General features: G+C 58.8%; 1 protein-coding gene across 7 annotated transcripts; it reads left to right on the top strand.

Annotated features, from left to right (window-relative positions):
* The first annotated feature begins 819 nt into the window (after positions 1 to 819).
* On the top strand, positions 820 to 22,016 carry FRMD8 (FERM domain containing 8). Of its 7 annotated transcripts, none has more exons than XM_073883487.1 (11): positions 820 to 974; positions 1,245 to 1,329; positions 3,016 to 3,180; positions 7,049 to 7,150; positions 7,416 to 7,474; positions 7,592 to 7,758; positions 9,738 to 9,962; positions 12,099 to 12,222; positions 13,174 to 13,317; positions 17,906 to 18,209; positions 20,163 to 22,016. In XM_073883487.1, exons 2-11 carry the CDS (start codon positions 1,245 to 1,247, stop codon positions 20,279 to 20,281), a joined length of 1,494 nt encoding a protein of 497 aa, XP_073739588.1. In that variant the 5' UTR covers positions 820 to 974; the 3' UTR covers positions 20,282 to 22,016. The 7 variants fall into 7 exon arrangements, with proteins under 7 accessions (XP_073739588.1, XP_025734304.1, XP_073739586.1 ...); XM_025878519.2 differs by having other exon boundaries at positions 3,013 to 3,180; positions 18,005 to 18,209; XM_073883485.1 differs by having other exon boundaries at positions 3,013 to 3,180.
* Positions 22,017 to 22,313: the final 297 nt, after the last annotated feature.

Genomic DNA, 22,313 nt, shown 5'->3' with positions numbered 1-22,313 from the left:
AGCCCATTGCTGTAGCTAGAACAACTTCTGGTTCTTCTGGCTCAGGAAGGTGACCCATGGACCTGTTTTTCTCCCTGAGATCTACACCTCAGGCATACACATGCTGGTGTTGCCAGGACATGTTGGTGACGTGACCCTGGGATAGGTGGTTTCACACCTGTTTCTTTCCAGCCTGGGAATGGCTCAAGGTCTCCAGACTGTGTGTTTAAGATAGAGAGGGTTCATGTGACTGCCCCTTGAAAAATCAAGTATGCCTGGCTTGGGTTTCTAGCATATAATTTGAGAGTCGCTGGAGGTCATTGAGTTCAACCTCTTCATTTTACAGATAGGAAACTGGGGCCCCGAGGAGAAGGGGCTTGTCCGGGCTGAGTCCGGCCAAGGACCCAGTCTTCTGACCACGGCGAAGAGTCTGTCACCCCTCATGGCCCAGGCGCGCCTGCAGTACAGGCTGCTGCCTGAGTCACCTTTACCCAGCACCCAGAACGGTGTGGGTCCCTGACACGTCCCAGGAAGCATCTCCCTTCTACAGGTGAGGGGACCAGCCCCAAACCACACGCGAGTGAGCGCCCAGAGGTCGGCCACCATTCTCGACTTCCTCGAACCTTCGCGACACCTTGTTACAGGACAGTGGGCAGGCCCGTGGGCGCCCACCTGGTGGCCACGGGCGTGAGTGAACCCGCGAGGCCACAAGGCGGGGCGTCCAAGGCTTGCGCGGGCCCGCGGGAGGAGTGAGCGCGCGGGCGCCGGGCAGGGCGCGTGCGCCGCAGCCCCGGGCTCCCATTGGCTCCTGCGGATTGGGAGGCGGGGCCGTGCGCGTCGCGCTTCCTCCGCCCCAGCTTCCGCGTCGCGGACCCGGGAGCTGGAACCTAAGCGGTTGCCCGAATCCTGGCCCACTTCGGGGCGGGAGCCGGAGCTGGGGCTCGCGGTCAGACCGGGGACCTGCGCTGAAGCCGCGGGCATTGACTCCCTGCGAGGTGAGAGCGCGGCGACGCCCTGCGCGGGCATCCCGGCCAGCCAAGCTTGGACCCCCCGCTCCTGACCATCGGCGCCCTGACCCCTCCCACCAGCCTCGACCTCGAGTTGGCTGAAGACCCACTAGTCTGCACACCGGTGCCTCCAACTAACACTGTTCACCTTCGCAGATCAGCCGGGACTCTGCCTTTCTTAAGTGAGAGCTTGAGGGTATACCCAACCCTTACATCCCTGGACCCCACAGTAACCGTTCTTTCTCTTTCCCTCTGCAGATGGACGGGACAGAAGGCAATGCTGGGCAACCGGGCCCCGCTGAGCGGTACCATCGAAGCAGCGTGTCCTCCGTGGGAACCCGAGGTGAGTCCCTGTCTCCATCACCTAACCCTGCACAGGCAGTTGGGGCCCCAGCCCTGGGGAAGTGGCCCTGGTTTGCCATCTCTTTCATTGGAGAGAATTTTATATACTCATTAACAAATAAGGTCTGTGGAGGTGTGGAGAAGTGATAGAAGAGCAGCTGGGCTCTGTCATTAGGCTGTTGGCCAGGGTGGGTACTGTTTCTCATTTGTAAAAGGAGCATGGCTTGCAGAGCTGTGAAATTCAAATGAAATCTCATGAATGAAAGGTGACACGTTTCCATTCTTTGATTTCTTTTTCACTAACAGCGGTTTGAAAGCAGGGATCATTATCTTCACTTTATAAGGAAGGAAATTGGGCCCTAGAGAGGTTAAGTCACTGGATACTGCCTGTTAAGTCACTGGCCCGCACTGCCTCAGTTGTCCCTACCTGAAAAGTGAGTCTGAATCACAGCCTCCTGGAGATGATTTTATGGTCTGTCAAGAAAGTAGCGGTTAGGGCGCCTGGGTGGCTCAGTTGGTTAAGTGACTGCCTTCGGCTCAGGTCATGATCCTGGAGTTGCAGGGTCTAGTCCCGCATCGGGCTCCCTGCTCAGCAGGGAGTCTGCTTCTCCCTCTGACCCTCCCCCGTCTCATGTGCTCTCCCTCTCTCTCATTTTCTCTCTCAAATAAATAAAAAAAATCATAAAAAAAAAAAAAAGAAAGCGGTTATAGCAGAACAGACTGGAAATCCAAAATGCACTTTCACTTGTGTCAATGATAAACTACACCTTTGCCTTTCGTAGGCTTCACCCCCATTTGATCCACAGCCACGCTTTGAGAGAGGGGTGTTCGCCCTGCTTTACAGATGAGGCAGCTGACACACTTGCTGAGGTCAGCCTGCTGGCCAGGGCCCAGGCTGGGATTGGGACCCAAGTATATCGGCCTCCAATCTCGGTCTCCTCCACGGCACCTGCAGCTCCAGGGATGGGGATTTGAATCTGGCTGCTCTTCCAAGGGTCTCCCTTTGGCACCAAGCTCCAAATAAGAATGCCATGGGCTGTCACAAGTAAACACTCAACTTTTTAGGTTGTATTTCTCCTGGCCTGTTTAGACAGCCCTGAAAGGCCATGGTATTGAGTCCTGAGGCTTGAAGAATCAATCCTATGGAAGCTAAGCCCTGGAAATTGCTTTACCCTGGGGCAGCTTGAGGAATTCTCTATTCCGGTCTTAGCCTGAGCCAGAGAGAGACATCTACTTGCCTAAGGATACCTGGGTTGGCAGCTCTCCTGCCTGCCAGCCTGATATACTAACTCCTATAATCTCAGGATGGTTTGGGCCTATCTCTGCCTCCATCCCCACCTGTGGATTGTTCTCTGTCAAGGAAGAAGCCCAGCAGCGTCCTTGGTACTGCCAGGAGAGTGTGCGGGGGTGCAGTGGCCAGCCTAATTTGAACCTTTGCGAGTTAGAGTGGGGCTAGGCTGGTCCCTGGGCCAAAGTTGCTGGGTTTCTGGGTGGTTTGAGGATCTCGAGTAAGTCTTAACAGCACTTTTCACAGGGTCCTTTGGGGCTGCTGGGCCTCTGTCTCTGGAGTGTAGCCTTGATCACCTCAAGGGGTGTAGGGTGGGGGCTCCAGCCCCAGTGGGGGGTAGAGGGTTCCTATGCCTAGGTAGCGGGCCCAGCTGACCCCGCCCAGCCTCCGTTGCAGCAGCTGATGTGCTGGTGTACCTGGCGGATGACACAGTGGTGCCCCTGGCCGTGGAGAACCTGCCGTCGCTCAGTGCCCACGAGCTGCACCGGGCTGTCCGTGAGGTCCTGCAGCTCCCGGACATCGCCCTGGATGCCTTCGCACTCTGGCTTGTGTCCCCTCTGCTGGGTAAGGCTTGGCAGTGAGAAGCCCAGGCTGGAGGGTTGGAAGGGCAGTGACCAGGGGCGGGGGAGGGCGCCACTTCCGGAACCTCTGGCCACTGTGCATCAGGAGAAGGTGGGATTTGTGTTTGGCCGGGAGCTAGCCTCCATTTTTCAGCCCCAGAGCCCCGAGAGGACTCCTGGCTCTTCTGCCCACACCTTCTTTCTTTCTGCTGGTGGCAGAGGGAGGGTCAAGCCTGCCCCTCAGCCTCAGTGGTGCTGGAGCCTGGGGCATCAGGTGGAGCAGGACTGGGGGACAGGGAAGGAAGGGATCCACATTCACTGAGCACGTGGTCTGTGCCACAACCTGAGCTGGCGTTTCTTGAGCGGAATTTCTTCTTACCCTAGTGGCCCAGCTCTGTGTTGCAGATGAAGAAGTTGAAGTTTGGAGTGGTGGGTTCAGTGAGTAGTAGGACTCAGAACAGAATGGAAGCAGGAACTGCATCCTGCTCCTTGGGGGCAGGGAGGAAGGTGGGGCCTGGCCCGGGAAGCAGCCACCCCTGAAGGTGAGGGCAGGACAGGCGGGAACCCGCCTTTTCTGCAACCCTGCTTGGCTTCTGGTCCAGGACCATCTGTGTCCTGCCCTTTCAGGCTGAGATCGCAAGGCGGGGATGGAGCAGGAGTGGGGGCAGAGGAGGTCCCTGGGGCCTCCAAATAGGGCCTCCAGCCTGCTGGCTCACACAGGAAGAGGGTCAAAGGCGAGGAGGCCCCAGGAGGTGCCAGGGCCAGGCATGTCTGCTGAGCTTATATACTCTCCTTTCTTGTAGAGAAACAGGGGCAAGAAGGGGGTGACTGGTCCCTCAGGGCCCCTAGCAGTTACCTTTTTCTAGAGGCCAGCGAGATTTGTGCCTCTACCCTAGAGGGGGCATCTCTGCCAGCCTAGTAGGAGAGGGAGTGCCCCTCCCATGTGTCTCCGTCCTGTCCATTCCCCGCCCCCATGGAAGCTTCCTGTACAGCTGCTGCTCTCGCCCACCCTCTTCCTGCTAACACGTCTCCTCCACCCATTCCCCACCCAGCTCGGCTGCCCCTTTATCACCCTCCGGGTATTGGTCGGAACTGTGGGCCCCTTGGTTTGTATCTTTGGGAAGCGGGGGGTGGCTGGTCCCGGTGCCGCCTCAGGCTCCCTGTCCCTGCAGCTGGGCCCCTTGTCTCCTCCTCCCGCTTCCTCCACCCCCACTCCCTTCTCATCACATTCCTGCTCCCCCCTCGCAAAAACATGAATGGGCTGCCTGTGTGGCCGGCAGGGTCACCCTGGGCCACTGCCCTGTCAGGACGAGGGTGGCTAGAGGCCCCAGCATGAAGTCAGCGCCCACTTGGTTCCCAGGCTGGGTTTCAGGAAGCCTGAGAGGCCATTTCAGCTCTGACTCGGGTCCCTCGGAACCCTTGGCTGCCCCCGACCCAGAGTGGGTTAAGCATTGACAGATGCCCCAGGGCTATCAGGCAGGGACGGGGCACGGCCTGCTGGAGCCGCCTTGCAAGCTGGCTGTTTGGGGAGTGTTTGTCCTCAGTGCCCTTGTCAGTCTGCGTGGAGCAGGCTCCAGGGGCCACCAGTCTCATTGGGTGAAAACCTCCAGGGGAAGGCCCCACCCGAAAGTGTGTGGGACCACAGGGTCAAGGTCCGGCTGTGATCATGGGAGTCCTCTGAGCTGCTGGGACTCGGGGTCAGGACTGGGCTGTAGGCAGAAGGAGGGGCACCATTGTCCCGGGTCCACTCTCCTCCTCAGTGTCTCCAGGGGTCCCAGCTCGTCAGGTAGAGCCACCTCCAGCACCCCCTTGCTGGCCGGTGATCTAAACGCTGGGGACACAGTGGGAAGCAGGACTGAAAGTGTCCTGCCCTCAGGGACCTCGCTGTCTAAAGTGCAGTACAGGAGCTCGGATCCTGGTTTAGCCACTAACTCTTGGCGGCCTTGGGCAGGCACTGTCCCTCTTTGGGCTTCCGTTTTCCACCTGTTCCGTGGGTGGTCTCTGTGCCCTCTAGCTCTGGCATCCTAGGAGTGTCCAGGCAGAGAGCACACGGAGGCCCCGCTGAGTGGCCGGGTTGGTGGGGTTGCAAAGGGAGCCTCTCCTGGAGGGGAGAGGACACTATCGTTGGGGGTGCGTGGCCAGTCCCCCTCCTAGGGAGTGGTGAGGCAGGGGTGGCGACGGATGGGTGTGGTCAAGGATCTAGGTTGGAAATGAGGGCTGAGGAGCTGCTGGGAAATCTAAATCTGAGAAATGTCGGAGGAGAAGGGGTGTGAGGAAGCCAAATACAGGGGTGGATGGGAGAGGCTGCAGGCAGGAGGGAGGCCAGTTTGGGGGCTGTGGCTACTGTTTTGGCTAGCATCAGGGGCCAGATGGAAGCCCAAAGAACAGAGATGAGGACCTTTGACTTTAAGCTGGCGGGATACGGCACCGGGCCCTCTGGGGGGTCAAGGAGGGAGATAAGGGCTCAGAAGCGAGGTCAGAAGGCAGGGGAAGTCAGTCGATGGCATAGGTGTTACCATTCCTTGCTCTTTTACCCCCGGCAGCCGCACTCATTCATCACTGATGGCTTGGAAATGGCCTCTGACTTCTCAAAGGCCATGGTCACCGGCACATGAGGTGAAAGCACTTTTTCATTACTGGCCCAGGGTGTTGAGTCCCGGGACCAGCTGGCTGCCCAGAGTCAAGGGGCCGGGCGTGAGTGGTGCACGTGGCCATTCTGCCCACCTCTGTGAGGGCCTGTGGTGGGCCAGGGGTACAGCAGTGGATGGGACAAAGCCACTCTTGCCAGAGTGACCTGAGGACTCACTGGCTAGTGGGGCATCGACAGGGAGGTGACATCAGATGGTGGTAAATCCTGTAAAGGCAACCAAATGAGGGTGCAGTTGGCGAGGCAGACGATGATGGGGGCGCTGCCTCAGCGAAGGGTCTGGGGAAGGGGACACTAGAACCAAGCCCCAAGCCAGCCAGCCGTGTGAGGGTCTGGGGAGGGCGAGTGCCTGAGGCAGGAGGAACAGCAAGTGCAAAGGCCCTGAGGCACTGACAGGCTGGGAAGGTTCAAGCAATCGAAGGCGAAGGCCGGTATGGCAGGAGCAGAGTGGGAGAGGGAAACGAGAAGGAAATGAGGTGGGGGAGCTGGATGGCATGGAATGAAGGTCAGCCGGAGGTCAGGCCTGGTGAAGGGGAGGCCCAGGCTGGGTTAGGGGCAGGGGAGGGCAGCCCCTCGGGCCTCTGGGCCTCAGTTACCGGCTTTGGGTTCTGCTTACTGAGGCCCTGTGAGGTTCGTCTGTACCACCATCCCTGGCATTTTCTGCCAGCCACAGCCTGCGCTCCAGCCCACCCTCGGTGCCATAGTCAGAGGCCGGTGCTGCCTGGGGTCCGACCCTCTCTCGCTTGTGTGACTTTGGACAAGTCACTTAACCTCTCTGAGCCTCGTTTCTCCATATGCGTGATACTGTTGTCACGGGGCAGATGCATGTCATCCACTGGAAGTGCTTCTGGAACCTTATACCTGCTCAGTTAATACTGGCCGTGACTAGGGCGCCCGGCGTGGGGGGCGCTCAGTCGGTTAGCGACCCACTCTTGGTGTCGGCTCAGGTCGTGACCTCAGGGTCGTGAGATCAAGCCCCGGGGCTCCGCACTCAGCGGGGGATCTGCTTGAGATTCTCTCTCTCTGTCCCTCCCCCCCCCCCCCCCCGCCCCCTGCACGTGCAGGCACGCACGCGCGCTCTCTCTGTCTCTCAAATAATAGATAAATAAATCTTAAAAAGAAAAAACTATCGGCCACGACTGCCATCCCTGTTGCCGTGTCAGCGGGTGGCAGTCGTGCTGCTCAGAGGCCGCAGACACAGGCCGCTTGCCCTGTCGTTCTGCAGAGGTGCAGCTGAAGCCCAAGCACCAGCCCTACAAGCTGGGCCGCCAGTGGCCCGAACTGCTGCTGCGCTTCACGGATGCCCCCGCTGACCACGTGGCCATGGGTTAGTGCTACCGCCTGTGCGGCCCGGCGGGGGGAGGGCAGCCCCTCGGGCCCCTGGGCCTCAGTTACCAGCTTTTACAGGTTCCTTGAGGGGAAGCCAGGAGAGGGTGGCCAGGGGGGAGGGGGAGGGAGAGGGGGGGACAGCAAGCACGTCAAGATGAGCCAGGTGTCCCACTCTCTGGACAGCCCTCAGGTTCTGTCAGTCGTTGGGGGTGAGGGCCGGCCGGGCAGGGGGGCCGGGCAGTGACCCCAGCCTCTCTCCTCAGATGAGCCTTCCCTGCAGTTCCGAAGGAACGTGTTTTTCCCAAAGCGGCGGGAGCTCCAGGTGAGGCCGTGAGCCCCGGGTGGGACCACCCATCGCTGGTGCCCTGTGTCCCTAGACCCCTGGTCACCAGTGCGCCGACCCAGCTGAGCAGCCCCTCCCTACCACACCGGCCCACAGATCCACGATGAGGAGGTCCTGCGGCTGCTCTACGAGGAGGCCAAAGGCAACGTGCTGGCCGCTCGGTACCCGTGTGACGTGGAGGACTGTGAGGCCCTGGGTGCCCTGGTGTGCCGCGTGCAGCTCGGGCCCTACCAGCCGGGCCAGCCCACTGCCTGCACCCTGAGGTGAGGGCCAGTGTGACCCAGGGCAGGGGCCTGGGGTGGGGAGGGCTGCCCCGGAATCCTACTTCCAGGTGATCTTCCAAGATTGGGAGTCAGGAGGCCTTGGCCCTAGGGCTGGCCCTGATGCTGTGTGACCTTGGGCAAGTCACCCCACCTCTCTGAACCTCCTTGCCCTCATCTGCACTGGGCTGAGGGGCCTGAGAATTGGGAGATTTGGGTGAAGTGACATCTGGGAGAGGAGCCCCAGGTGTGTGTGAGGGTGGAGCCCAGCCCCCGCCTGAGGTCAGGAGGGGCTTGAGCTTGTTCTTCTCGTTCTTCTGGGGTCACAGCCCGGGACTGACCACATACTGACCCCCCATCACCAGTGACAGCCCAGCTTTGTCCCAAACTCCAGGGACGAGGCCCCGTTCCTCAGACACCCCAGCACCCTGGCTCTGTGCTGCCCACCCACCCCGCCCTCAAGAGGCCCGACTCCTCGCTGTGTCAGTTCAGTCTGCCCTGGAAGCAGACCAGGCCATCCTCGCACCTCCATGAACCGTGATCCTGAGGTTCAGAGATAGCCCCGGTGGAGATGAACTTCAGCACAGCCGTCTCCTAGACCCCACGCCCCACCCCAGCACTGCAGGGGACACAGTGTGTTGGAGGAGACGATGCGCAGAAGGGTGACTAGCAGCCGGGGCCCCGCTCGGACCGCCCCGCTCAGTTGAGCCTCAGGGCTCCCCGGCTGGGCTGGTGGCCATAGGAGGCCCAGCCCTGGGGCGTGTCTGTTGCTGTTGCAGCTGATAACAAACGCAGCCCAAAGTGTTTAATGCTCCAGGGACTCTGTCAGCCCGAGCAACGGACAGTCCCCATTCTTCTGGCCCGGCCCCGTGTCCTCTGGGCCGGCTCACACTCAGGCAGTCCGGGTAGCCACAGCAGTTGCGTATTGGCAGGGAGAGGGCTCTCCCCTTACGCACCAGAGTCCCCCGACTCACACCGACGTCCCCTTCCCCTGGCTGGAGCCTCAGGTCCACCCGAAGGGGACACCGTGGCCAGGGCGCTGATAGGCGGGCCCTGAGCCCGTACAGCCCCCATGGATGGGAGTGGGGAAGCCTGGATTTCCAGATGACAAGTGACAGTTGTGGCTGGAAAAAGGCATGTGGGGGCACAAAGCCACGAAGGTGCCCACGGCAGCCCCGAGAAGGGTGACAGCCCCCTAGACACCCCGCCTCACACCGCCCCGCGGTTGGGCCTTGGGCCAGCACGGGTTCCGTCCCCGCCTCAGCCCTGCTGCTGGCCGGGCCGCCTTTGCCGGTGGCCTGGGGCGTTCGGGCAGCAAAAGCCCCTCCCCTCCGAGGTGAGAATGGCATCCTCAGTGACAATTGGTGCCAGGCCCGTGCCGTCGCCCTTCCACGCAAGTAGCGGTTAGCGTCCTTGTTTTATCCGCGGGGACCTCTGAGCAGGTGCTCGCCGCTCCGAGACAGAGCCCCAGCTGCGCTCGGCCCGGGAGCAGCGCGGTACCCCGGCTGCCTGCTTCCCGGTTGCGTGATTGGAAACCTTTCCTTCTCGAACCTGTGCTGACGGATTGTGGGTCGGTGGTGGGTTTTGTTTTCGTTTTTGTTTGTGTTTCAATATATCCCTCTTTGGCAGAAAATATGTGGAGAGGTATAGGTCACTTGCTGCACCCTTTTCCCGTTGTCAGGAGTTCCACTAGCTCGGAAATCCAGACCTTCCCAAGTCAGTGACACGGGCGCCGCGCTGAAACCCTCTGGCCACGGGCTGGCCAGGAGCCGGGCCCAGCTGCGGCTCCCCTGTTGGTCTCCTGGCCTGCCTTTCAGGCCCCTCGCCCACCAGGCATGCTGCTGGGCCCACAGTCCTGGTCCGGGGCCTCGCCTGCCCTTGCCCGGGAGCGTGCCACCCCCTGAAGCCCTCGGCCTCTCTGGCCTGGCCCCCAGCACTGGAGCCCCTCCTCATGCCGGGCACCCATCTTCCTTCCTCCGCAGGGAGAAGCTGGACTCCTTCCTCCCCGCCCACCTCTGCAAGCGGGGCCACGGGCTCTTTGCTGCCCTCCGGGGCCGAGGGGCCAAGGCGGGGACAGGCGAGCAGGGCCTGCTGAACGCCTACGGCCAAGTGAAGGAAGCGGTCGGCAGCGACAGTGAGCACGGGGCCTCCCTGAGCCCCCACTACCGCGCCTACCTCCTCAAGAGCCACGAGCTGCCCTTTTACGGGTGAGCAACTCCCTGGCTGGCGTCCTCATGGGCAGCCGCAGCCCTGGGGGCTCTGCTGTCCCCTTCCCCCGGCAGCCCCGCGGTCTGTCTTGGCCTTTGCCAGCACGGCCTGCCAGCGTGCGCATCTCTGTGCCAGTCAAGCTCTGTCCTCACGTGAGGTGTGTCTTCATGGCAGCACCTCGGGCCCCACGGGTACCAAGCCGGACGCCTGTCCTTCCCTCGCTCCCGTCACAGGCCAGGCCACCAGACGGGTCCTGTGCTTCCACCCGCCACGGTCACTGGGTCGGTGGACCTGCTGACCTTCCATTGAGCCAGTTCTCTCTCTCACGCTGTCCGCATCGGCTCGGTGGCTCCCGTGTACCTACCATGGCATTCTAGGCACTGCCAATACCTCGGGAGCAGAGGGGCCCGGCCCGTGCCTGGTGAGGCTGACATTCCGGTGGGAAGGGAGACAGCGGCAGAGGTAGGAACAAGAGTGCAGGCAGGGGCGGCAGCCGGGCGACCAGTGGGGACAGCGTGACAGTACTCGGAAGGGGAGATACGGCTCAGGCCAGGCGGTGATAACGCCAGAGATGTCGAGGGTACAGTCGACAGAATTTGCGAGACGGATGTGCAGTGGAACGGATGAAGGAGAGGAGAAGGGACTCCGGGGGTCTGGTCCGAGCAACTGGAGGATGGCGTTGTCATCAGCTGAGATGGGCCCGGGCCATGGAGCGGGTTGGGGAAGGTTGGGGGTTTGGTTTTGGATGTGTTGATCTTGAGATGCTTGCTAGATACCCAGCTTGGTGATTCCGAGTGGACATTCAGGTTTCTGAGTCTAGAGTTGGGTCATGATTGGTGGGCATCAGCTTTTGGGTGGTTTGAAACCTGGAGCCCCAAGACGTGGCCCAGGAGATGAGTGTGGACCCAGGCACAGGGAGGACGCGGGCCAGCGGGGCAGGCAGGTGAGTCTCCACAAGCCAGGCAAAGGGAAGTGTCCTGCAGGAGGGAGCGACCGGGCGTCCCCTGCTGCGCCTTCCAGGTCAAGTTCAACATCCCCTGTGCGGCCCATAGCTGACCTTGGCTCCAGCATCACTGGGGGGGCAACGGGTGGAGGAGAGTGAGAAAAGACCAGAGACAGCGAGTGTGACCAACTCCTTCGGGCGTCAGTGCCATGAAATGGAGTCAAGAGATGCAGCATTTGGGGCCGGAGTGGGGGCGGAAGGTCTTTAATTTTTATGATGGGCGAAATGCGTGTGTGCAGACAGACGATCGGCGACAAAGTGGGGTAGGCGAGGGCAGGCAAGTGGCTGCCCCGGGTCGCTTCAGGGACTCAGTGAAGTAGGAGTCCCAGCCGTTCGCTGACCTTGTGGAGGTCTTGCAGGAGCAGCGACAGGAGTGAGGCTGCTGGCAGGACTCGGAGGTAGCACATGCTTGCCCCCAGGCCCGCGCCGGTGCGAGGGTACAGGCAGTCACAGGGCGGGATTCGGCAAGGGCTCTGGCTGAGCCTGGTGCAGGGCGCGACGGGCCAGGCAGCCATAGGAGGGGGAAGGACGCGACGGGGCCGTGAGAGGGTGGCAGCTCAGTGAGATGGCGTATCAGGGCCACGACACCCTGTCCCGTCTCCTTCCCGGTGTCGAGCCCTAAGCCTCCCGGGGTGCTCTCTCATGGGCCCCCCACACAGGGGCAGCTGGACCCCACTGCTCCCAAAGGGTCGTGGCCTGACAGGCGGTGGGCCGCGGGGCTCTCCCACCCTGACGTAGCCTGGCTGCCTCCCCCAGCCTCAGCCCAAGGGTCCTGGGGCTCCTGGCCGTCCCCCGAACCTAACTTGCTGTCCCACACCCAGGCTCACGCTCTTCTCTCCGTCTGCAGTGCCCACCCTTCTCTGTGCCCCTCAGTTCCTCCCCCTGCCTGTTCAAACCTTCCTGTCCTGCATGACCAGCGCAGCTGCCACCACCTCCAGGAAGCCTCCCTCCCACTCCCCTCTCAGTTTTCGTTCACCCTTCAGTCACCAGAAGAGCTTAAACTTCTCATGTGCCCGGGACAGGGCCTGACCAAGAGGCTGTGGTGACGGGAGCCCAGACCCTGGAGCCCAGACCGTGGACCGTCTGTCCTTGGTGCCTGAGGTGACAGGCTAACGGCAGTTCCCCTCCCCAGGTGCGCCTTCTTCCATGGCGAGGTTGACAAGCCAGCCCAGGGCTTTTTGCACCGGGGCGGGCGGAAGCCAGTGGCTGTGGCCATCAGTCTGGAGGGCGTGCACGTCATTGACAGCAGGGAGAAGGTACTTCCAGCTCCTCCAGAGTGGGACCTGGGTGGGGGGTCAGGGGGCCTCACTGGAGAGGGAGTAGGGCCCTTACCCAGGCCTTCCTGGTTCTCCTGGGCCCGTGGTTGGCCTGGAGGCCGACTTGATGGCTCGTCTGGCCTCCCTCCCTCCGATGTCCCTGGGGCTTCCAGTGTCATCCGGGAGCTTCCTTGAGGTCTGCTCTGGATCAGCTCCTCTGCCTAGCGGGCTGAAGCAGGAGGGTGGCTGGGGCAGGGGGAGGCTGCAGCTGGGATTAACCCTCTGAGTGGAGGGAATCTGGCACGGCCTGGCCGCTCTGTTGGACCAATGGCTAGAGACTCGCTGTTGGTTTTCCAGAAAAGCCTCGCAACTAGAAGCCCTCCTTGGTTGCCGGAGTCCTGCTCCTCCCCACCCCCCACCCACCGCCCCATGTTTGGCGCAGGCTCTCTGTTGGTTCCCTGTGTCGAAGGTGGCATCCGCATCCCGCCCTGTGGGGTGATTGGCACTTGGGCAGGAGTCTCTCCTAAACCAGCGGCAAAGTGTTAGGTGACTGCTGCTTGTCGCCAGAGTGGGACCTCAGCCCAAACATGCTGGGCCCCGAGCCCAGCTCAGCCTCCTGCTGAGGTGCCACCCAGCTGATCTCCTGGAGAAGGGGGCCCCTCCCACCTGTCGCTCCCCTCCCCCGCCACGTGACTGCCCCAGCTGTCAGGGGCTCGGCCCGCCTGTGAGAAGTGCCGCGGGTTAGGAGTTGTCACCTCCCCAGAACACAGCCCCCTGTGAGGGTCTGATGAAAGCAGGGACGCCTTGGAGAGACTCACACGGGAATTTAGACTCAGCCTTAGAGGTAAATAGCCTGGCCAGGTGTCCCCTCCTGGTGGCACCTGAGCGGGACAGGGTAGAGGAATGGACTCCACTCAGCCGAATCCAAGCTCTGCGTCTCCCTCTGGGCAGCACGTTCTGCTGGGCCTGCGCTTCCAGGAGCTGTCGTGGGACCACACCTCCCCCGAGGAGGAGGAGTCTGTCCTGTGGCTCGAGTTCGATGGGGACAACGAGGGCACACCGGTCAACAAGCTCCTCAAGATCTACTCCAAGCAGGTAGTGGGCGTGGCCAGCACCGGGGTAGGGGCGGGGCGGGGTAGCTGGGCGCAGGGCGCCCCAGACACTTGGAGGCTCCAGGCTGGCTGACGAGGACGTGAGAGGGCTGCTGAGGGCCTGGGGACCGGGGTGGGGGGGCGCTGACACCAGCTGACCTGGAGCCACTCTTGTGAGTCAGAAGGCCTGATTTGGTGCCACCCTGGGCCTCCCGGTGCTCTGTGACCAGCCCGCACTGGCTCTCCGTCCGAGGCCCCCTGGAGTTGGGTGTTCTCGGAGCAGGGCAGGCAGGGTAGGGCGAAGGCCCCAGAGCGCCTTTGTTTCATGCCCTTCACCCAGCGCCCACCCCCGGCCCTCCTGCTCCCGCCCTGGTCATGGCACAGGCCTCCCTCCCACACCTCGTCCTTCCCGCTCGGCACTGACACTGGTCAGGACTCCTGCCCCTGAAAGCACACCTCTGCCCCGGCCGCCATCTGGAGCACCCTAGATCCCTTTTTTAAAGTAAATATTTTATTGAATTATACATAGAGACAAGCGCCCAAATCCTAAGCGTATAGCTCAAAGGTTTTCCCAAAATAAACCTCTGTAACACCTTTCGGGTTGCGAAATAGAACCAGGACCCCAGGAGACCCCTCAAGTCCCCTCCCAGGCCTTCCCCCCCCCCCCACCAAGGGACCCCCATCCTGACTTGTTTCACCTTGAGTCGTTCTGCCTGGTTTTGAACCTTCTAGCAGCAGGGTGTTCTTTTCTGTCTGGTCTGTTCCGCTCTGTCCTTGCCGCGGGTAGTAGTGGCTCGATCTTTCGAGATGCTCGCTGGTCTTCCAGCATCCAGATCCGCCAGTCTTGACTTTATCGCATTGCATCACTGAGGGACGCTTGGGTTTCCGGTTTGGGACCGTTGCCAGAAACACTGCCCAGTCATGGTCACGCGTGTCCTTAGTGCCCGTGCTCAGGAGCGGAAGGGCCAGCTGTCCCCCGCAGTCATGCCGATGTGAGCCTGCCCCGCATCCGCTCCCCGGCCTGGCCCGTTTTAGCCGCTCTGGAAGGAGAGTCGCGCGATCTCCTTATGTTTTTTTCCTTTATTTTTCAGTCCGTTGTATTGAGGTATGATTTACAGTCAGCACCCATTTTAGCAGTAAGTTCTGATGCATTAACGTGCCTGTGTAGCGAGTACAGTCAGGCGATGGAGCAGCTTATTTGCTAAGCTTCTATCTTCCCAGACCTGACACGTCTATTTACACCTTTTGTCCGTTTTTTATTGGAGTAACTTGCGTCGCCCCCCAAATCTCCACATGGCTTTTGTTGCCATCTCCCCCCTGCCTGATGACGTTGAGCAGCTTTTATGTATTTCCTTGCCATCAGGAGGTCCTGTCTGTTGAAGTCTTTGCCAGGTTTTCTTTGGGGTTGTCTTTTTTTTTTAATTCATCATTTTGTATAATTCTTGTTGCTTTCAGAGTCATGCCCCACCAAGGCATCAAGTAGCCTCCCCTTAGCTCTCCCTAGAGTTTCGCTTTCTCCAGAGCATTCTATAAATACACTCAGCTTGGGGCGCCTGGGTGGCTCAGTCGTTAAGCGTCTGCCTTCGGCTTAGTTCATGGTCCCAGGGTCCTGGGATCGAGCCCCGCATCGGGCTCCCTGCTCCGCGGGAAGCCTGCTTCTCCCTCTCGCACTCCCCCTGCTTGTGTTCCCTCTCTCGCTGTGTCTCTCTCTGTCAAATAAATAAAATCTTTTTAAAAATAAATAAATAAAAAATAAAAAGATTTTAATTTATTTGAAAGCACGAACGGTGGGGAGGGGCAGAAGGAGAGAGAAATAGAAAAGCAAACTCCCCCCAAAAAATAAAGAAAAAAAAAAAGATAGAAAGAAAAGCGGACTCCCTACTGAGCAGGAAACTCATCGCGGGGCTCCATCCCAGGACCTGGAGATCATGACCTGAGCTGAAGGCAGATGCTTAACCCACTGAGCCACCCAGGCGCCCCTCTAATTCTTAATAAAATTTCAGAAACTAAACGTTTTATAATTTTAAGTCTGTGATTCATTTCAAGTTCCTTTTCCACGTGAGGTGTGGTACAGAGATCAAGGGTCTTTTCCGTTTTGTTCCAGTGTTATTTGTTGAAAAGACTACCCTTTCTTCCTTGAATTGCCCTTGTGTCTCTTTTGCATTTCAGTTGGCCAAGTGTGTGTGGGTCTGTTTCTGGATTATCTGTTCTGTGCCCTTGATCTATGTGTTTGTCTTTCACTAATACTGCCGTATTGATTGCTGAAACTTTATAGTAAGTCTTGAAATCAGGTGGTATGATTTCCAGAACTTTGTTCTTTTCCAAAATTGTGTTTGGCTATTCCGGTTCCTTTGCATTTCCATATAAATTTTAGGATAAGCTTGTTGATTTCTGCCCTTCTTTCCCCAAAAAAGCCTTCTGGGATTTAGATTAAGATTGCATTGAATCTGTAGATTGATTTGGAGAGAACTGACATCCTAAGTCTTCCAGGCCGTTATTTGTCTTTGATTTTTTTCACTAGTATTTTCTAGTTGTCAACATAGAGATACTGTATATCTTCTATTATATTTACTCCTAAGTATTTCTTTGCTTTGCTTTGCTTTCTTTCTCTTTTTCGTACTACCGTGGATGATACTTTTTATTTTTATTTATTTTTTTTTAGTGACCTAAAAGTTTATTCTTCTCTCAAATAACATTATGGGTAGGCAGTCCAGTCCAGATCTGTTATTGTGAACTCACAGTCCTTTACCTTGTTGCTCTGCCATACCTTTAAATTCACCTCATGGTCCAGGAGAGCTGCTTCAACTCCAGCCGTCACATCTACATGCTAGACAACAGGAAGAAGAGAAAGGGAGGAACACCATGACTTTTAATTTCAAGTTTCGGTTGCTCACTGTGGTTTGTAGAAATACAGCTGAGGGGCGCCTGGGTGGCTCAGTCGGTGAAGCGTCCGCCTTCAGCTCGGGTCGTGATCTCAGGGTTCCGGGATTGAGCCCCACATCGGGCTCCCTGCTCAGTGGGGAGCCTGCTTCTCCCTCTCCCTCTGCCTGCCGCTCCCCTTGCTTGTGCTCTCTCTCTTTCTCTCTGTCAAATAAACAAATAAAATCTTAAAAAAAAAAAAAAAGAAATACAGCTGATTTTGTTATCTGCATACTCATATGCCCTGCCACTTTGTTAAACTCACTCACTGGTTGTGTTAGTTTTTTTGCAGATTCTTTGGGGTTTTCTCTGTAGACAGTCGTGTCGTCTGTGAATAGGGACAGTTGTATTCTGGCTTTCCAGTCTGTGGTGCCTCTCTCTGGCCTGACTGCACTCTCGGACCTCCAGGACAGTGTTGAGTAGGTGCGAGCAGACATCCCGACTTGCTCCTGACCTCGGGGCGGGGCGGGGGGGGGCTAGTATGTATGTTCAGTCTTGCTCGAAATAAGTATGGTTTTAGCTGCAGGTTTTTCAGAGACACAGTCATTGGGTCGAGGACGTTCCCTTCTATTCCTGGTTTGCCAAGCTTTATCTTGAATGGATATTAATTTTGTCAAACATGGTGTAGTTTCAGTGGCAGGCTCCCTGAACCTCAGGGAGCGTCGCGCTATGATTGAGGCTTTGTCCCAAGGAACTTCGAGGGCTCCCTGTTGTGCTTACAGCCCAGGGCCCTCTGTCCCCATTGGCTGCCCTCCTTTTCTCCATCCGACTGACTGCACGTCTGCTTGGTGGAGTCTCTCAGTGACAAAAGGAGGCAGGTGTGGAGAATGGATGCTGGCTTTTGCTCCTGGGCCCCCTCCCCAGGATGGGTTGTGTTGCTGCAGGGCAGCCCTGGGCTGCACCGGGTGGGGGCAGGCACCAGGCCACTCCTGTGTCACCGGGGGGCCATCCCCTTGGCCTCTGACCCGCTCCTCCTGTGGGTCCTCTTCTTGGAGGCACCAGCTGGCATTGACCCGCCTCGGTCGCTGCCGTGTCCCACGGCCTGTCGCAGCACCTGGCATGGGGTAGGCACTCCGTAACTAAGGGACGCCACCCGCCGACAGCTTCCTGTCTATGGATTCCTCTGACCCCTGGCGTCCCCAGCATATGGTGTCCAGACCGTGCTCACTGACACCCGGTCATTTCCCCTTTTCTGTCAACATGTGTTACGTGTCAAGTTTGTTGAGAAGATAGCGCTTTTGAAGAATGGGCTCAGAGGGAGCCACCTACCCTCGCCCCGTGTGGCCTGACCACCACCTTCCTCACAGGCCTGCAGGTTCTTCTCTCAGACAAGTCTCCTCCATTCCTACAACCCGGAAAGCCCCGCCTGGGGGTCCTCTCCTCCCTTCCTCATCCTCCCGTAACAGCTGAGCTTCTTTCCCCCACCCCCCCACTCTGGCCTGACTGCTGCAGCCCACAGCACTCAGCCTTCCGGGCCTGGGCCTTCTGCCGAGAACGCTTTCTTACCCACGCCACCTCCCAGACCTGAGATGGGGACCCCTACTTGTCCATCAGGACTGACCTCCGAAGTCACCCCAGATGGATGCCTCCCCTGTCCCCCGGCCCACAGAGCACCTGATTCCCGCCCCCTTCCTTTTCCTGTGTAAATGGTGTTTGTCATCTGCCTGCCCCAGCAGAAGGCAGGGGCCCGTCCATCTCATCCAGCTCACTCCACAGAGTATGGAAAGGCTCGGCCTCAGGGAGGCCTCAGCGTGGCCCCCTCTCCTCCCCAGGCCGAGCTGATGAGCAGCCTCATCGAGTACTGCATTGAGCTGAACCAGACATCAGAGCCTGCCGCCCCCCAGGAGAACGTGTCCGGCCCCACCGCCGCCACCGGCTCCCCGCCGCCCCCTGCTCAGCGCCCACCGCTGCGGAGGCAGGGCAGCGTGGTGTGCAGCCGCCTCCAGCATCTCTCCACCATCGACTACGTGGAGGAAGGTGAGCACGCTCACACGCACACGCGCATATGCACGCCACGGGGAGCCCCAGGGATGGGGGTGCTGAGCAATTCCGGAGACAGCGAGTTAGGGTCCAGCTGGCAGGGACCTAAGTGGGGAGAGGGCGTGAAGCCGGGTGAGGGTCGCATCTCGTGAGCTCTGGGACTGGGAATGGGGGCCTCTGGGGCCCTGGCGGGAATGGCCCTTTGCTGTACCTGTCATTGCATGTCCACAGATGTGTTCCCTGCGGCCGTGTCCAGATGTGACACACTAGAAACTGCCGACGTCTGTTATTTCAGGTGTGGGCACAGAAACAGTGGGGCCACGTCCGGTGGAATCAGGGCAGCCTGTAAACGGGCAATGCTCTGAATGCAGCGTGGTGTCTCAGACCGAGCCCTGGAGCAGACAGACGTTTATGAGAGAACTGGTGAAGTCTGGAAGTGTGTGGTTTGGTTAATCATGTGGCACCAGTGTTTTTTAGTTTTGGCAAACATACGATGGTAACAGAGGATGCCAGCCAGCATCATGAGAAGCTGGATGAAGGCATATAGGAACTCTTTGTATTATTATCTCTGCATCGTCTCGATAAATCTAGAATTATTTGAAAATAAGAAACTTTTAAATGCGGTAACTAAGACCTGCATTTATTTATTTTTTTAAAGATTTTATTTATTTATTTAACAGAGAGAGACACAGCGAGAGAGGGAGCACAAGCAGGGGGAGTGGGAGAGGGAGAAGCCGGCTTCCCGAGGAGCGGGGAAACCCGATGTGGGGCTCGATCCCAGGACCCCGGGATCATGACCTGAGCCGAAGGCAGATGCTTAACGACTGAGCCACCCGGGCGCCCTCGGATACAGTATTATTAACTAAAGTCCTTCGTTTTAGCCTAATGTCCTTTCCAGTGGCAGGCTCCCATCCAGGACGCCACACTACATTTAGTTGTCAAAGTCTCTGTAGGCACCGCTGGGCTGCGAAGGTTTCTCAGATTCCCCTGGGTTCTGATGGCCGTGACAGTTTGGAGGAGGAGCACTCGGGGATACCGCAGGGTGCCACATTACGGGAATTTGCCTGATGCTTTCCTTGTGCTCAGGCAGGGGCTGTGCACTGGGGAGGAAGGTCCCGGAGGTAAAGTGCCGTTCTTATCACATCATAAAGGTGCATTAGGACAGGGCCCCTGGTCAAGCGACTGCCTTCTGCTCAGGTCATGATCCTGGAGTCCCGGGATCGAGTTCCGCGTCGGGCTCCCTGCTCGGCGGGGAGTCTGCTTCGCCCTCTGACCCTCCCCCCTCTCATGTGCTCGCTCTCTCTCTCTCTCTCAAATAAATAAATAAAATCTTTAAAAAAAAAAAAAAGGTGCAGGGCACCTGGGTGGCTCAGTTGGCTAAGCGTCTGCCTTCGGCTCAGGTCATGATCCCAGGGTCCTGGGATCGAGTCCCGCATCGGGCTCCCTGCTCAGCGGGGAGTCTGCTTCTCCCTCTGACCCTCTTCCCTCTCGTGCTCTCTGTCTCTCATTCCCTCTCTGTCAAATAAATAAATCCTTTAAAAAAAAAAAAAAGGTGCATTAGGACAATTAGTGTTGACCTTGTCACCTGGCTTGAAATTCTGACTTGTAAGGATTCTTTTTGTCTTACTGAGGCTCACCCTCAGCCAGCCGTCCGTGTTGTAGGTGTTTTATTTCTTTGGTCTGTTCTTGAACTGGTTTGAGCAAAAGCCCCTGGGACAGCATAGCTGGCCCGACATCACATGCAAACCCAGATCCGCCTCTGATTCGGGAGGCTGGCCACACGGCTCGAAGAGCTTCCGTGCGGGACTGAGGCTCAGACAGTTTGTGGCTGCCACGAGGGGGACTCTGTGTGAACAGGCTCTGGAAGGAGGCAGCCTCTGGCTCCACTGGGGGCCTGGACCGTGGCACCTTGGGAAGCCCACCCTCAGTGTGTTCCTTTTTCCTTGATAGGTCAGCAGATCAAGCGGGTGAAGCCGAAGCGCACCACATCCTTCTTCAGCCGGCAGCTGTCCACGGTCCAGGGGAGCTACACCGTGGTGCAGCCCACCGACAGCCTGGAGCAGGGCTGAGGGCAGCGGCGCGGGGCAGGGGGAGGGCACAGGGGGAGGCTCCCCCTGGTCCTGGCCCAGCATTCTTCTCCCAGACGGGTAGGACCAGGCTGCGGCTCTGGGGTTGGGCAGGAGGGCTACCTCGAGAGGGAAGAAGTGGCTTCTGCCTGTGATGGCGCACGGGCCACACACAGGCTGGTGGCGGACTCCCACAGGGTCCTCCTTGCAGCCTGCCTGTCCTTCCCCTGGACTCAGCCCCACTGCTGTCTCAGGACCATCAGAGGGGGCTCTGGCCACCCCCTCCCAGCCAGGGACTTGGCCTTGTGCCCCTCTCAAGATGGACAGTGTCCCCTGCTCTGAAGTTCTCGGTGGCAGCGCTGGCAGCAGGGGACCGATGAATACGGTTTGGGACCCGTAGGTCCAGTGTGTGTCTTTGGTCTTTTCCCCGGACTTTGGTGACCACATCCCCGCCTGCCTTCTGCCGCATTCCACCAACGCTGCCAGTCTGGGCGTGGCCCTGTGGGGTGGGAAGGAGGCCTTCCTGGATTGCACCACAGCAGGGACAGAGAGGGTGAAGCCCCCCACTCATACCCTCTCTGGCTGGATGGAACTGGAGGGAGCCAGGCGGGGCCTGGCTCAGGGAGCATTCTGTGCCCCTCACTCAGGCCTCGTGGTCAGGACACATTCTGACCGGAAGGAAAGTGCCTTTTTGCCAGCCTTTGGGGACAACACTGTGCCTGGAGGTGGCTGTCCTGGGGACCAATGTGCCCACCAGACCCACACTCCACACTTGGAGAAGCTCCCAAACCACCCTGGTCTGCAGGTTTTCGCTTTGCTCTTTTTTCATCTGCTTCGGTTCCACGAAGCCTGGGAGCTCTGGGGTAACTTGAGGACGCCCCCACCAACCTCAGAGCTGCTGGCTCTCCCTCAAGATGGCGCCGTGGTGTCCATCCGCCCGACCCTGGGGGTGGCCCATGCGCGGGGGATGTCCCATGCCAGCTGGTCTCCTCTTTCCAGGGACATTATAGGGAGGCTGGATCTGGCGCTGGGTGGAGCCTTTCCCCCTGCTTCACCGTCACGGCTTCTCCCGGAGAAGCCAGCCTAGAGGAGGTAGAGGACGGCCTTCCCAGCCCCTCTGCGCCTCCGTGGTGGGTCCATGGCCCGCACGACGCTTCCTGAGACTTTCTGCAGGGAAGAGGCCAGACCGGCTCAGCGCCGGGGTCTGCCTTGTCCTCCCTTCCCCATGGAGCGCCTTGGCAGAGGAAATGCAAACTGGCCTCCAGGGTCAGAGCCCGCTCCCTCCTCTTCCTTTTGGTGACTTTGGAGCACTCCCGGTGTTCTGAGCTGGGCTTGCCTCCAGCAGTAGGGACTCTGTCGTTTGTTAAAATAAATTGGGGTCCCCAGGCTTTTGAAATGTTCCAGCCAGGGGCCATCTCGTCTCCCCTCCTGGAGTCACCGGACCGGAGCGGCCGCCCAGCCAGCCTGGCACCCAGCCGTCTGGTTCTCTCCTCCCACTCACTGTTTGGACCCAGGTGAATGTTCATCTGCTGGGCTGACGGGTTGGGGTGGGGGGGCTGGCGTGGACACACATCACTTGTTCTTACTCTTCAGTCTCTCCGCTGTTCTCTGAGCATCCCTTGTGTGCCATGGCCTTTTCTGCCCGCCCTTTGGACAAAGCAGTATTTTACCAAGTGACCTTTCAATATACTCATTCTTTTGTATCATGTGACTTCTTAATAATAAATTTTCAACAAACTTTGGGTGGTTTACGTTGTGAAATAACGAGAGTGTGTTAATTATACCCCGGGAGTGGATTACAGGCTGCCTGTTTGCTTTGTATCAAATACCCATCAAGGTACGCTGCTGACGGAATCCGATGGAGGGCCCAGGGTGACGTTTTCCAATCTCGGTGGTTAGTCAGGGACTCCCAGGGTAAGGAGGTCCAGGAGGGGTTTGGGGGTTCATGGTGGGAACCAGGCAGGGAGGTCTGCAGGGAGGCAGGGGAACGAGCCGACAAGGGGCAGGCTGGAGCCTTTGTCCCTGTCCCATGCAG

The sequence above is a fragment of the Callorhinus ursinus genome, unplaced genomic scaffold (assembly GCF_003265705.2).
Source record: "Callorhinus ursinus isolate GAN/ISIS: 27379988/994484 unplaced genomic scaffold, GSC_fseal_2.0 scaffold51, whole genome shotgun sequence".
In the NCBI taxonomy this organism is placed as follows: domain Eukaryota; kingdom Metazoa; phylum Chordata; class Mammalia; order Carnivora; family Otariidae; genus Callorhinus; species Callorhinus ursinus.
The sequence above is the reverse complement of the archived record's forward strand: the minus strand, read 5'-3'. Positions and strand labels throughout refer to the sequence as shown.

Bases quoted from the DNA above. Each gene is read 5' to 3' on its own strand.
- FRMD8 (XM_073883483.1), top strand. From the start codon at position 1,245: ATGGACGGGACAGAAGGCAATGCTGGGCAACCGGGCCCCGCTGAGCGG. The intron at 1,330-3,000 runs GTGAGTCCCTGT...GACCCCGCCCAG, and splicing joins GTCCTCCGTGGGAACCCGAG to CCTCCGTTGCAGCAGCTGAT. The intron at 7,475-7,591 runs GTGAGGCCGTGA...ACCGGCCCACAG, and splicing joins CAAAGCGGCGGGAGCTCCAG to ATCCACGATGAGGAGGTCCT.